General features: G+C 43.0%; 1 protein-coding gene across 3 annotated transcripts in view; it reads left to right on the forward strand.

Annotated features, from left to right (window-relative positions):
* The window catches only part of USP54 (ubiquitin specific peptidase 54), a 121120-nt gene extending 112414 nt beyond the window's left edge, over positions 1-8706 (forward strand). For all 3 annotated transcript variants that reach the window (XM_081955243.1, XM_081955244.1, XM_081955245.1), the window contains 3 exons: positions 2441-2569; positions 5635-5824; positions 7315-8706. In XM_081955243.1, coding sequence (XP_081811369.1) covers positions 2441-2569; positions 5635-5824; positions 7315-7868 — 873 coding nt within the window. In that variant the 3' untranslated portion in view covers positions 7869-8706. The remainder of the gene's footprint in view (positions 1-2440; positions 2570-5634; positions 5825-7314) is intronic.
* Positions 8707-14170: the final 5464 nt, after the last annotated feature.

Genomic DNA, 14170 nt, shown 5'->3' on the forward strand with positions numbered 1-14170 from the left:
GTGTGATATTCCCTCATTACCCCAATTACAATGTGTAGATAAAAGGCCCAGAGTTCATTTCAAGTGTGCTATTTGCAATCTGTTGCTGTCAACTCTCAAGATGAGGTCCAAAGAGCTGTCACTATCAGTGAAGCAAGCCATCATTGGGCTGAAGAAACAAAACAAACCCATCAGAGAGATAGCAAGAACATTAGGCGTGGCCAAAACAACTGTTTGGAACATTCTCAAAAAGAAGGAACGCACCAGTGAGCTCAGCAACACCAAAAGACCCGGGAGACCACAGAAAACAACTGTGATGGATGACCGAAGAATTCTTTCCCTGGTGAAGAAAACACCCTTCACAACAGTTGGCCAGATCAAGAACACTCTCCAGGAGGTAGGTGTACGTGTGTCAAAGTCAACAATCAAGAGAAGACTTCATCAGAGTTAATACAGAAGGTTCACCACAAGATGTAAACCATTGGTGAGCCTCAAAAATAGGAAGGCCAGATTAGAGTTTGCCAAACAACATCTAACAAAGCCTTCACAGTTCTGGAACAAGATCCTATGGACAGATGAGACCAAGATCAACTTGTACCAGAGTGATGGGAAGAGAAGAGTATGGAGAAGGAAAGGAACTGCTCATGATCCTAAGCATACCACCTCATTAGTGAAGCGTGGTGGTAGTGTCATAGCGTGGGCATGTATGGCTGCCAATGGAACTGGTTCTCTTGTATTTATTGATGATGTGACTGCTGACAAAAGCAGCAGGATGAATTCTGAAGTGTTTCGGGCAATATTATCTGCTCACATCCAGCCAAATGCTGCAGAACTCATTGGACGGCACTTCACAATGCAGATGGACAATGACCCAAAGCATACTGCAAAAGTAACCAAAGAGTTTTTGAAGGGACAGAAGTGGAATGTTATGCAATGGCCAAGTGAATCACTTGACCTGAATCCCATTGAGCATGGCTTTCACTTGCTGAAGACAAAACTGAAGGGAAAATACCCCAAGAACAAGCAGGAACTGAAGACAGTTGCAGTAGAGGCCTGGCAGAGCATCTCCAGGGATGAAACCCAGCGTCTGGTGATGTCTATGCGTTCCAGACTTCAGACTGTGATTGACAACCAAGTATTAAGAAGGGAAAGTTTGATTTATGATTATTATTCTGTCCCATTACCTTTGTCCCTTAACAAGTGGGAGGCACATATGCAAACTGCTGTAAGTCCTACACCGTTCACCTGAGTTGGATGTACACACCCTCAAATTAAAGCTGATAGTCTGCAGTTAAAGCACATTGTGTTTGTTTCATTCCAACTCCATTGTGGTGGTGTATAGAGCCAAAGATGTTAGAATTGTGTCAATGTCCCAATATTTCTGGATCTGACTGTATGCGAAATCTTGCTCAATAACAGTAACTGTGAGAGGGATCTTGGAGTCCTAGTAGACATTCATCTAAATATGACCTAGTGTGCAGTAGCTGCCAAAAAAGGCAGTACAATGTAGGATAGATAGAGGGATAGAATCAAGCTCATATGAAGTACTAGTACCACTTTATAAAGTCTTAGTAACCTGGAATACTGCATCCAGTTTTGGTCACCCTATTATAAAAAATATGTTGAGACTTTGGAAAGAGTGCAGAGAAGAGCAACAAAAATGACTAGGTGCCTGGAGGCTAAAATATACAAAGAACAGTTGAAGGAATTAGCTATGGCTAATCTTGTGAAAAGAAGGACCATGGGTGACATGATAGCAATGTTCCAATACTTGATGGGCTGCCAAAGAAAGGGGGCCAATCTATTTTTCAAAACACCTGAAGGCAAGAGAAGAAACAACGGATGAAAACTAATCAAGGAGGAATCCAACCTAAAACTAAGGAGAAATTTCTTGACAGTGAGAACAATCAACCAGTGGAACAACTTGCCTTCTGAAATTGTGGTGCTCCATCACTGGAGGCTTTTAAGAAGAGCCTGGATAATCACTTGTCAGAAATGATATAGAGCAGAGGCGTCAAACACGTAGCGTCACATTGTCATGTGACATATCACGACTTTTTTCCCCCTTCGCTAAATTGAGGGTGGGCATGGCCAGTGCCCATGACACCCTGGGTGACACCCTGGTATAGAATTTCCTGTTTGAGCCGGGGTTGAACTAAAAGACCTACAAAGTCTCTTCCAACTCTGTTATCCTTTCCCTTCAGTTCTTCCTTTCCTTCTGATGAGGAATCCTGTTCCACAAGTTTAATGAATAAAACAACTTTAGCCTAAGAAATAATGTAACGCATGTAATGTATACCACCCACCTCTCAACAACTCTACACAGCTCACCACTATCAAAGCAGATTCAACCTATTAGTTAATAAAAACCTAAAATGAACTCAGTCCATGATGTTCTGGAGTACTTGAGGACTGTGATTCTGTACATTCATTTACCATTAGGTTCTCTTTCTGAATACAGTTGCCATCTACTGGCCAGGAGCCAGACGAGGAAACTTATAGTGCAGAGAACTTCCGTCGCATTGCACGCAGTCTCAGTGGAACAGCAATCACAAGCAGAGAAGAGAAACTTTCTTCTTTTCAGAATTTTGTAAGTAAAATGGTTTAAAAGGAAATTTCTTGAACTGCTTCACTTTATTGGTTTAGTGTAATTGCCAAAGGTTTTACAGAAAGAATACCCTGTTCCGTGTTCATCCTGTAATCTTATTACATTTTATGGTAAATCTCTTCCTGCTGGTGTACCATTTGCAGGTAGGATAATTAAGATTCAAAGGCCCTTTATTTAATTTTGCATTTCTAGTGCCAGGATGTTCTAAACCACTGATTGATTTTCTAGTACATTCCCTTTGGGTTTTCCTCCTCTTTCTGTGTAATCTCTACATTTTACTAGCACCTGTGGAGACAACTATTATTTTCAGTACTATTAAGTAACACGATATCACTTAAAACACTACCTGTTGCTGTGATGTCAGTTCATTTCAAGGTCATGCTGGTGAGCTCTTTAAAAAGCTTTTAGTTAATTTATTTACTTGAATGGAAAGAGGAAAAAATGCAAAGCAATAACAAAATGTGTGAGGGTTTTATGTGTGTTTTATCATTCATAAGTTGTAAGTAATATCAGATTTTAAATCCTCTGAGTAATTAGTATAATACATTTATATTGCTATATTAAAGGACATGTCTCCTAGATATGTGGGATCCATTTCATTGCCCAGCTATCAATTTGCATGTAACAAGGATGTAATTGAAACATCCAAAATATTACATCCTATTCAAATTTCAAATTGTAGGACATCACAAAAACATGTCTTAATAAAACAATATTCTCTTTACTTCTCTAACACAATTATTTATTAGATTTATTTAATTAGGTTTACATGAAACCTCCTATTTTTTCCCATAATGGCAACCCTGTGAGGTAGGTTGGATTGAGAACATTTGACTGGGCCAAAGTCACCCAGTGAACATCTGGAGTAGGTGGACTGGAAACTTGGTCTCCCTGCTGCTAGACAACACCTAATCATTACCTCACACTGATCCAAAAATATATTGGTTTCTTTTCAATACAGAGGTAATAAGGTCCAATAAGTCCAAAATATTGTTTATTGAAAAAGGTGTAATTTAATAATATTTTAATACCAATATTTAGAGGAAATGGGGTTCTATTCCCCTTGTGCCATCCAGTCATTAATATGAGTGTGTCAAATTGCTTTATAATTAACAATTATTATAAACAAAAATTACCAGCCTTTTGGGTCCCATAAGATTTAACTATTACTTATAATAACTTAGATATCTGAACCTGAAAATGGCCATGTTTAAACTGAAATGTCAATAGATATTGCCAGTATATCAATTTAACATAGGACATTGGGGGAGAAAGCCATCTGGGTGACTTTGGGCCAGTCATATTCTCTTTCAGCGTACAACATGACGTTCAGGTAATAAGCCTGTGACAGTTAATTCCTGTCACAACAATGGGTCAAGCTCGACTGAACCAAAAAAGTGGACCCTAAACTTGAGGGGGAAATGTTAGAAAGGAAACAAAAGTGTACAACACCCCCACCATTAGTATCCAATAAGTAACCTAAACATTTCATTCGTCCAAACATCCATCACAATAGTTTGTGTTGTTTTCTTACATTCCATCCTCACATGGGAAGGATTGGCAAAATCTAACTTAGTTGGTTACATTTGCTGGGTAATTAGGGCAGTTATTTATTCCTAATAGTTTCTTTTCATTGCTGAATTTCTGGTCAAAGTGTCCTAAATAGCCAAATGAAAAGAAAAATAAGTGATTAAAATCAACAGAGCTTTTTCTGCTGCAAATACTGTATTTTTTTATTTACTGAATATGAGAATAAAAACTTTTCACTGCTTTTTTCTTCAAATTATGGAATGCTTATTTTTTTTACACTCCTTAGTTGATTCTTGCCAGCTGATTCTTTAAATTTCTAAAGAATCTCTTATGAAAATAATTCGTAATAGATATGTTAATAGAATTGACATGTTAATAGTCAATTGTAGTCAAAAGTAATTGACATGTTAATAGAAGTTAAAACACATTCAACTGTGCTAGTTTCATACCTGAGGAATGGATATTCATCAGCCTGTCTACATTATCATTTAGAATTTTTGAGGAGTCTGATTCTTCATTTGTCATAACACTAAGATGCTATAGCCATGAGGAAATAAATGATCACCATCAGAATGAAAATTGAAAATATGCATGGAGGTGCTTCAAATGTTCTTGTTGGGACTGTTCTGTTCCAGATATCAAGGTCCTTAAATCAGGCTTGCGGGGCCAACCTGGAAATACCAAAGGATCGACCTCAGTACCTCTGGCAGCTAAAGTGGGCTGCATGCATACACACACCCCTCATTTTCACCCTCCATGGCCTTCTGCAGCACTCTGCTGGCCGAAAACACCCAACAAAGTGCTGCAGGAGGCCATGGAGGGTGAAAATGAGGCGCAAGGGGTCGCGCATGGATCCCCCGCACCCTGTTTTGGCCGGTTAGGTGCTGCAGGAGGCATCCAGCCCCACCGCTGGCCCACAGAGGAGAACTACAATGCTGATCCAGCCCTCGAAGAAATTCAGTTTAACACCCCTGCAGTAGAAGATCGAGGAAGGGGGAGAGGGACATTAGGGATGTGCTACAGCAGCTGAGGGAAAAGAGAAAGGAAATACACTAGGAAGTTAGCAGCAAGTGGCTTGTGGGCATACTGTATTAGAGCATTGGGCAGTGGCAGCAGCACCCAAGAGGAGGGAGCAATAGCACTTAGACTTATATACCATTTCATAGTGCTTTAAGTGTTTTACATTTATATTTCCCCCAAAATATTTGGGTCATCATTTTACCATCCTCGGAAGGATGAACTGCTGAGTCAACCTTGAGCTGCTCTGAATTGAACTCCTAGAGCGAGCAGTGAGCTAGCCTGCAGTACTGCACAACCATAGTTGCTGAAAATACGTGTTTTAATGCTTATGTATTATTTGTGCTAAAATAGACTTCTGGCGAATGTGACGTTGTACATGCATTTTTTTCTTATCATATTCTTTTTATTGATTTCCTAGCTCTGTACTGGCCACTTGTTTGCTCTTGTTGATCCCAATTTTGATATTTATTTATTTCTCTTTTTCCTTGTTTTAAAAGGAAGTGTCCAGCGAGAAGAAACTGTCAGTGGAAGCCAGGTCCTATTCTTCCAGCACTACTTCCCTTTCCTTCCCTCCCAATTTGCCTCCTGTGCTCCCCTTCTATCCTCAGCACTCTTCATCTGAACTACAGCACTTCTCCCATGATGCTCCAGTGACTAGTATGGTGGGCAAGATGCATAGACAATCAGGTAAATGACTAGGTTTTTTTTTAAAAAAAATATTTCTAATCATTTTTAAAAATACAAGAAAAAGAGTGAACAAACAACAAAGAGAATATAAAATTGGTAAGAATTAATAAAATTGCTTGGGGTATTTACCAATCCTGGAAAACAATAATCAAATAGCACATATGTGAGCACTATAAATGAACAAATCAATTACTAGAAGTGAGCATGGGTTTGTTAAAACAGATCATGCCTTTTTGCCTTCTGCGATACAGTAATTAAATTAGTGATCAGGGAAATGCTGCATAATTTACTTGAATTTCTGCAAGGCTTTTGACAAAGTAGACCGCAAACTACTTGGTAAGATAGAACAGTGTGGGATGGACAGCACCACAACCAGATAGGTTCATAACTGACTGACCATTGAGCATGCAATGGAACTACACCTTCATGGAGAGAAGCATGCAGTTGGGTACCTCAAGATTCTATCTTGAGTCCAGTACTCCGCAACATCTTTATAAATGATTTAGGTGAGGGAATAAAAGTGGAATTCATCAAATTTGCAATGACATCATAGGAGGAATTGCTAACACTTTAGATGATAGACTCAAGATTCAGAAGGTCCTTGAGAGACTTGAACATTGGGACCTATTCAACAAAATGTAATTCATTGTTGAGTAAAATAAGGTCCTTATACGTAGGCAAAATACCCCAAATGCACAGATACAGAACAGAAGGAGTGTCAGGTGCAGAGTGAAGGGGTGACAGTTTCAGGTTTCAACAAACAGCAGTAAAACACAGGATGAATACATTTAAGATTCGTAGGCAACCCCAGTTATACAGTGACTGAGTTAATTACTTCAACAATTGGGAATGGGCCCACATATTTAGGACCCAGTTTCTTAGATGGCTGGGTGGAGTGTAAGTATCTCGTGAGAGGTAAACTCTACCACCTGCTTTGAAATCTTATGGCTTCATGTGTTTTTTGTCAGCTTGTTTCTTATGTGCTTGACATGCCTCCTTCAGTGTCCTACAGGCAAAGAGAGGGGGAGAAAGAGGGAGGGAAAGAGAGAGAGACAAGGGACCCAGAGACAGATTGACAGAGAGACTATGTTACTGGGTGGGAGTGAGTAATGTCGAGTTTTGTGGCTCCCAATGTTTTCTGTTGGAAAGTGTCCAAATGGTTCTTTGAGTGTTTAAGGTTGCAGACCCCTATCCACGAGAAAATAGCTCAGTACTGATTGGAACAGACTGTAGAAGCTGCTAATTAAATTCAAGAATAAAGTATATAATGTCCCTTATTGCACCTTTCCAGACTTTCATTAGAAAAGTTTCTCAAAGCAAATGATTTTGTCAGCTGTATTTCTTCTGTTATGAGTAGTCTAGGATTAATTCCTTGTTGGAGGATTGGTATTAAATATGCAAAGACTCAAACTCCTTTCCTGATATGTATTTTTGTTGCTCTTCAACTAAGGATAGGTAAAATAATATTTTTCAATTTGTTCATTTTTCAGGAAGTCGGAAGAATATCCAAAAGTGTCTAACTATGCCAGACAGGAATGCAGCTTTCCACACAGAAGATAAATCATGCCTGCCACTGAATTATGGGAACGCCATTTTCAAACAGAACCGGTCCTCTCAAGGGCAAACATCTTTTAATATATTTTTAGACAGTGGAACATCAAATGCTTCCAACCACCGGCTACGGAGAAGTCATGCTGGCCAAGAGCTAGCAACAGCATCAGATAGCGAAGCAGCGCATGGGGAATCTCCCACCCAGATGAGCGAGGACTCACAAGAGCCTCTGCCCCAATGGCCACTCCCTCAGGAAAAGGACAAGGCTGGTGCTCTTGGCTGGAGGAAGTCTCCTGGCAGGGGTTATGGGACAGTCTCACATGGGACTTCAGGACACAAGGGCTTTCAGAGTGGCTTTCTGATTTCCCAGCAAGCCAAAGCCCGAGGCCCAAAGCGTGTTGATATGCCCCCAGATGAAGACTGGCGACAGCACACCTTTGCTCCACAGCCTGCCACAAGAAGCTTTGTCGTCCACTCTGGAAATGTTTTGTAAAACCCTGGCTTGTGCAGCAGTTGCCTCCATGCACAGCCATGACTGGTGAGATGGCGCCCTTCTGTAGGGCTGTTCCTTTTGAAAGAGGCTCTTGTCTGAACTGAAGATACTGAAATGCAATGGATATAAGATAGCAAGATTTTTTTTCCCAACCAATTGTTGCTAGTTTTGTCTTTGAAATAGTTATATCGTTGCCGGAAACTAACTGCACTTTATTTCTTTGTATGTTCTGCTGTTTTATAAGAACCTTGTCAGTAATTCCATTCCTAACCTTTTGCTATAAGAAATAGTTTAAGGCTCATTTGCAGTAGAAGAGAGGGCAAGATTTGCATTTGGACTAAAATTAAATCCTCTGATGTTTTCTATAGGCTGTATTTGGTGAATTTATGTATCATGTTAAGTAGCACTAGAAAGCCTATGTGCCAACTTCCAATTCAGTGTTATGTTCTTCTGCTCCATTATATGATGGGGGGGGGGCAGGGGGGAGATTTCAGACCTTTCTACAGAATTGGCCATGTTCATAATGTAATAAGATACAGGCACAGATAACTCCTATAGGAGTTAGAGAGGGAGTGATAAGAAGATACGGCGCTAGCCCATTTCTCATTTTTTTCAAAGTAGACTACTAGGATTTGAAGTAGCACGTTTAATAAACACAGAATCACTGTAACTATTTTAGGCTCTGACATACTTGCCTTTGTAAGTTTTTTCAAAGAAATAAATGAAATAGTTATGTTTATTGAATTATTAATTGCTTTCCTATTTTCAAAATGTGTTTCCCAAATTCTTTCACTGTTCACTTTTTCTCTTTTGTGATATTAAATATTTTATGGGTTGACTTTTATAATAATTTATTTTGTGAATCTAGCTAAACTAAGACAATTTGTGTTTTATAAGATTATAATTTACAATAGAACTGTCAGGGTTCCAAATAGCATCCAAAATTAAATCAGAATCTGGGGCAAATGATTCCTCAAAGTTCCAATTTATTAAGAGAGCCATATTGGCACATCTGAGAAAACCCGAATCTAAAGGCTTCCCAGTTTTCCCACCCAGTTGAAAGTTTCCCACCCAGTTAAAAGATCTTGCCCCCACACCCACAAGTCCCATCGCATGGTCCAATCTTCCACTGCCATACTGGCAGCTTCCACCCATCCAGTTCTGGTCAGGTGCAGAGATAAAGGATGACCTTGACTTTCTAGAAAGAATTTTGTTATGGCTACATATCATCTAACTCCGTACAATCCCCCCTCCCATTTTCCCACAATAGAAAATCCATAGTAGAATGAAACAAAGTGTGGCAGGTCTGAGGTCCAAAAGAAAAGATGGCTGGCAGACCTGACAAGAACTGTTGTGAACGATGCAGACAAAATACACCATATTTAAAGGCCCTGTTAAGAAGTTAATATCTTCATCCTGGTTTTCATTCTTTCTATATATAAGGCTTAAAACATGGTAAAAATACAAAGAATTGGTATACTCTACCAGCTGCTCAATGAAAAAGTCAAAATGCTAACTAGCAATATAACTGTAAAACTGCTCAACTCATACTTTTGTGTAGCCTTCTCCAATAAATAAATCAGATTTGTCATTAGGCAGTGTGAAGAACAGGATGAAGGGGCAGAATTTAAATGAGATGGATAGAAATACGATCAGGAAACACCTCGAGTAATTGCAAAGGCCAGTAAACGGTCAGTACTCAGCGTACTAAATCTAAGCCATCAAAAACCTCTCTATTAGGGGTTGGTATGGATAAGCCTGGACCTTCAAAACAGATAGGATAACGTCATCCACCTAGAGCTTGGTCACCTGAGGCTCTTAGTGAGTAAGGGGATAACATAGACCTGATTATACCATCTGGTCCTTCTACTTCTTGAGATGGTTTAAGACCATCACAGATGATCTACCTTTCCACTGAGGTGGGGACCCGTCCAGTGGGCATGGAGGAACAGGAGATGCCTGCCTATTTCAGGAAGTGGATATCCCAGGCAATTAGGCAGGAGATGGGCCATATTTCAACAAAGTCAGGTTTCACTGCCTCACAGTAGTATAGCTGGGCAATTGGACACCAGGTATCCTTGGGGTGGGGGGATCCCAGATATGTTCAGGGGACTTGGATTGAACCATCATCTCCTGGGCCTTTGGCTAGAAGCCAATCTTCCTTATCTGAAGGTGAAATCCCAGGGAAGGGTGAGTTTTTGAATTTTCTGAAGGTGAAGGTGAACAGCCAGCCTTGCCAACTTTTAAGGGCCTATTTAACTCTTCTCTTTTTAAGTCCTTGCTTTCCAAGGTGCAAACAACGGCCCGCCTAGGAAAAGATGCAGCTGTTCCAGATTCCGGCCAAGGGTTGGTGGCAGAGGACGACTTCTTTTTCATGGAGAAGACGACAGCTGCGGACACTATTCCCATTCCTGGAATTTTCCTGGATGTAATTAAGAGGCTGTGGACTGCTCCAGCCACTCTTTCTAGGCCAAGTAACTCTGAAAACTCTCTGTATGCAGTTGACTCTGACCTTTTGACCCTAGTGCAGGTTCCCAAAGTGCATGCGCCAGTGGCTGCATTGACTTCTACCTCAGTACTGCCACCCAATGCTGAGGACCCAATGCTGAAGACTGAGGACAGATGGGAGGAAATGGCTCTGGGCAGAGCCCATCAGGCTGATTCCTGGGCCATTCGGGCCATGACTGCTGCTTCCTTTTTCACCAGGGCATCTTTGCATTGGCTTTGGCAACTGCAAGACAGAATTCCAGCAGATGATCTCCGTGCACATTCAGGACATCTCGAACATCATGGCTGCAGCAGAGTTCACCGCTGATGCGTCACTGAATGCAGCTAAGTTTACTGCTCAAGCTATGGCTGCGAATGTTATGGCCCGTCGTATGCTCTGGTTGCGTGATTGGGGCATGGATGCTAAGCATAAGTGGAAATTGGCTTCTTCTCCTTTTCTGGGGGGGACAGCTTTTTGGAGATTCCTTGTCACCTTTTCTTATTGAGACTAAGGACAAGAGGAAGGTGCTGCCTGTAGAAGGTTGGAATGTCATCCTTCACCGTATTTTAGACAGTAGCCCTTTTGTCAGGGTGAGGCAGGGTCTAATTTTATCTGCCAATAGCGGCTATTTTTCAGGTGCTCCTATTATCAATACAATAGATACCAATCAGATAGATCTGGATATGGAACTGGAGCCAGAGGTAACTCAGGGCAAGAGACCATTTCTTGGTGGGGGCAATAAGCCCTATCGCTGTCAAAAATGACTTGGAGGCATCACTGCCTATAGGAGGTTGGCAAGCGTTCTTCTCTGACAAATGTGGGGAGATCACGACCCATACCTGGGTAACTAGAAACAGTAAGATCGGGGCTCTCCCTGGAATTTCGTTTCCCTCCTCCGAGGTTCCTCCGAGGTTCCTCCTCTGCTGTCTCATGTCCAGAGACCCAGAGAAAAAGGGTCTTATGGAAGCGGCAATCCAACATTTGCTGGCAATTCGAGCCATACAGCCGGTTCCACAAGAACAGCGGGGACAGGGATTCTATTCAATGCTTTTTGTAATCCCGAAGGCTTCGAGGGGTGGGGGGGTGGGGTGGAGGGCAATTCTCAATCTACATGGTCTCAACAGGCATCTGATTTACAAAAGGTTCAAGATGCATTCCCTTCAGTCTGTTCTGGCAGGAATCCAGCACAGGGACCTTTTGACTTCAGTAGACCTGATTGAGGCTTACTTCCTTATCCCTATCTATTCAAATCAGACAGTACCTGAGATTCTGTTACAATGGCAGGCATTTCCAATATGCAACCCTTCCATTCAGACTTGCGTCTGCCCCAAGAACATTCACCAAAGTTATAGCAGCACTGACTGCCTATCTTCGGACATTGCCCATCTGAATTCAGTGTTAACTAGACGATTTACTGATTCAGGCCTCGTTGTACAGACAGGCGGAAAGGGACCTTCATATCACCATTCAGGTTCTAAGAGACCATGGGTGTTCTGTGAATCTGGAAAAATGTCATCTAATCCCCTCTAAGAGACTGGTACATTTAGGGGCACTTATAGACACTCTTACCAGATATGTCTTTCTTTCCCAGGAGCGGCAGGACAGCATCAGGGCACTGATAGTCCAGATTCGAAAGGACAAGGTGGTTCCATTGGCGCTGCTGTCTCAGCTTCTAGGGAAACTAGTATATTACATCTTCCAAGTGCCCTGGGCACGATTCCATGCCAGACCACTACAGTGGCTCATGCTGCCCTTCCACAAAGAGCATCGCAGTACGTCTTCAGAGAAAATGCGGATGCCACCAAAGGTTTTACAATCACTGCATTGGTGGGGGTCCAGGGCCATAACCAAAGGTAGTGTTTTCAGGGAGATGGACAGGTTGACTGTTACAACAGATGCCAGTCTATTTGGCTGGGGGTAACATTTCATAGACCAGGTAGCTCAGGGTCAGTGGACTCTTCAGAAGTTAACTCACAATATAAACTGGCTGGAACTGAGGGTGGCACGCCTAGATCTATTCGTTTCTCCAACAAACTCTCACCTGCCAAGGTTTTTCTCCAGATTTCTAGCCCCAGGAGCGGAAGGAGTAGCCCTATGATGTCTGTGGCCCAGGGGCCTGCTGTACGCCTTTCCCCTGATGCTTCTGATCCCGGCTGTAGTGAGGAAAGTGTTGCGGGAGAGGGCAGAAGTTTTGTTGGTGGCTCCCCATTGGCCCAGATGACTGTGGTTCACTGATCTGGTCGGCCTCTCAGTGGCCAGACCATGGATCATTCCCCCAGAAAAGATATCTCTAAGTCAGGGGCCAATCCAACACCCAGAACCCCAGTGGTTACGCTTGACCATTTGGCAGTTGAGCGAATCTACTGAAAATAGATTGTCTAACAAGATAACAGTAGAAAGAAGAAGACCTTAAATAATGGTTGGGGATGACCTGGAACCTTAGAGGTCACTGGAGACCCGTGTTAGGGCCATGGATGAGCCCAACTGACTGCCCAGACTAAGACCAAGAACAGCTGGGCTTAGAAGGCCACCCCTCATTCACTAAGGAACCCACATCTGTACTACATCTATTTTCAATCCACCTTGGACTGTCACCTCATTTTTATGATATCTCCACCTGCTTCACCTTCACGTCCTGGAAATATTTGGAACATTTTTCCCTCCAGCTCCCCAGTAACATCTCAGCCTCCGGCTATTAACTATTAACTTTTACCATCTGCACCCTTACCCAATTGGGTTTTAATATTTTATCAATCTACTCAAGGCTAGACCTGCTCCGCCTGCGAGAGGCCCCTCTCTCGCAGGTACGGCCCTTGCTTTCAAGGGCCTGCCTTGATGACGGGTTTGTGAACCCCGAGAGGTGGAAGAAACGGAGGCTGAGGGGCTTTTTATCTAAATGTTTTTTATTGTTATTAAGGGGTTCCAGGGAGGGGGGGTGGGACAACCAGGCCGGGAGAGGAGCCAGTGCCAGTGCCGGATGGGCAGGTGAGTCCGGGAAGGAAGTGAGCGGAGTGGGGGGGGAGAAGGAACAAGTTATTCCAACAGGGGGTTGTTTGATTACAACGGTCGCGGGGAGGGGGGGATGCGAGGACAAGAGAAGATCACAAGGCCGGTTGGGAGACCGTGGCTGCTGGCTACGCCCGGTCGTTTGTACCAACCCCCGCAACCTAGGTGGTCAGGAACTACAGAGCCGGGGCCTGCGGCTGATGCTTTGCAATGCAAGGTCCATAACCAACAAGGCCCCCCTCATTAATGAGTTGATCTCTGAGGGGGAGCTGGACCTTGCAGGGATAACGGAGACCTGGTTGGGCCACGAGGGTGGTTTACCCCTCATGGAAATGTGCCCACCAGGTTTCCGTGCATTCCATCAGCCTCGGGCCCTGGGTAAGGGTGGTGGGGTGGCGGTAGTTATACGGGAAGGTCTAGAGCCGAGGGAGTTCACTGTTCCTCAGATATCCGGGTGTGAGTCCCTTGGTGTGAAATGGAGCCCAGGGAGGCAGTTGGGTTTGCTGATTGTATACTTGGCTCCTCGCTATACATCAGCGGCCCTGATCTCTGAGACGGCGGTTGAGATCCCCAAGCTTGTGGTTATGGGGGATTTTAACCTGCCGTCGACGGGAGCAGCATCTGAGGTGGCTCGGGAGTTCATGGCTTCCATGACAGCCATGGGCCTGACCCAATTAATTCAGGGCCCCACACACGAAGGTGGCCACACACTGGACCTTGTTTTTGTATCTGAGCAGTGGACGAGTGATCTGGGTATAGGGGACTTAGTTGTCACACCCCTGTCATGGTCAGATCACTCATGTCTCCG

The sequence above is a fragment of the Natrix helvetica genome (assembly GCF_964273705.1).
Source record: "Natrix helvetica genome assembly, chromosome: 5".
NCBI classification, from domain to species: Eukaryota; Metazoa; Chordata; class Lepidosauria; order Squamata; family Natricidae; genus Natrix; species Natrix helvetica.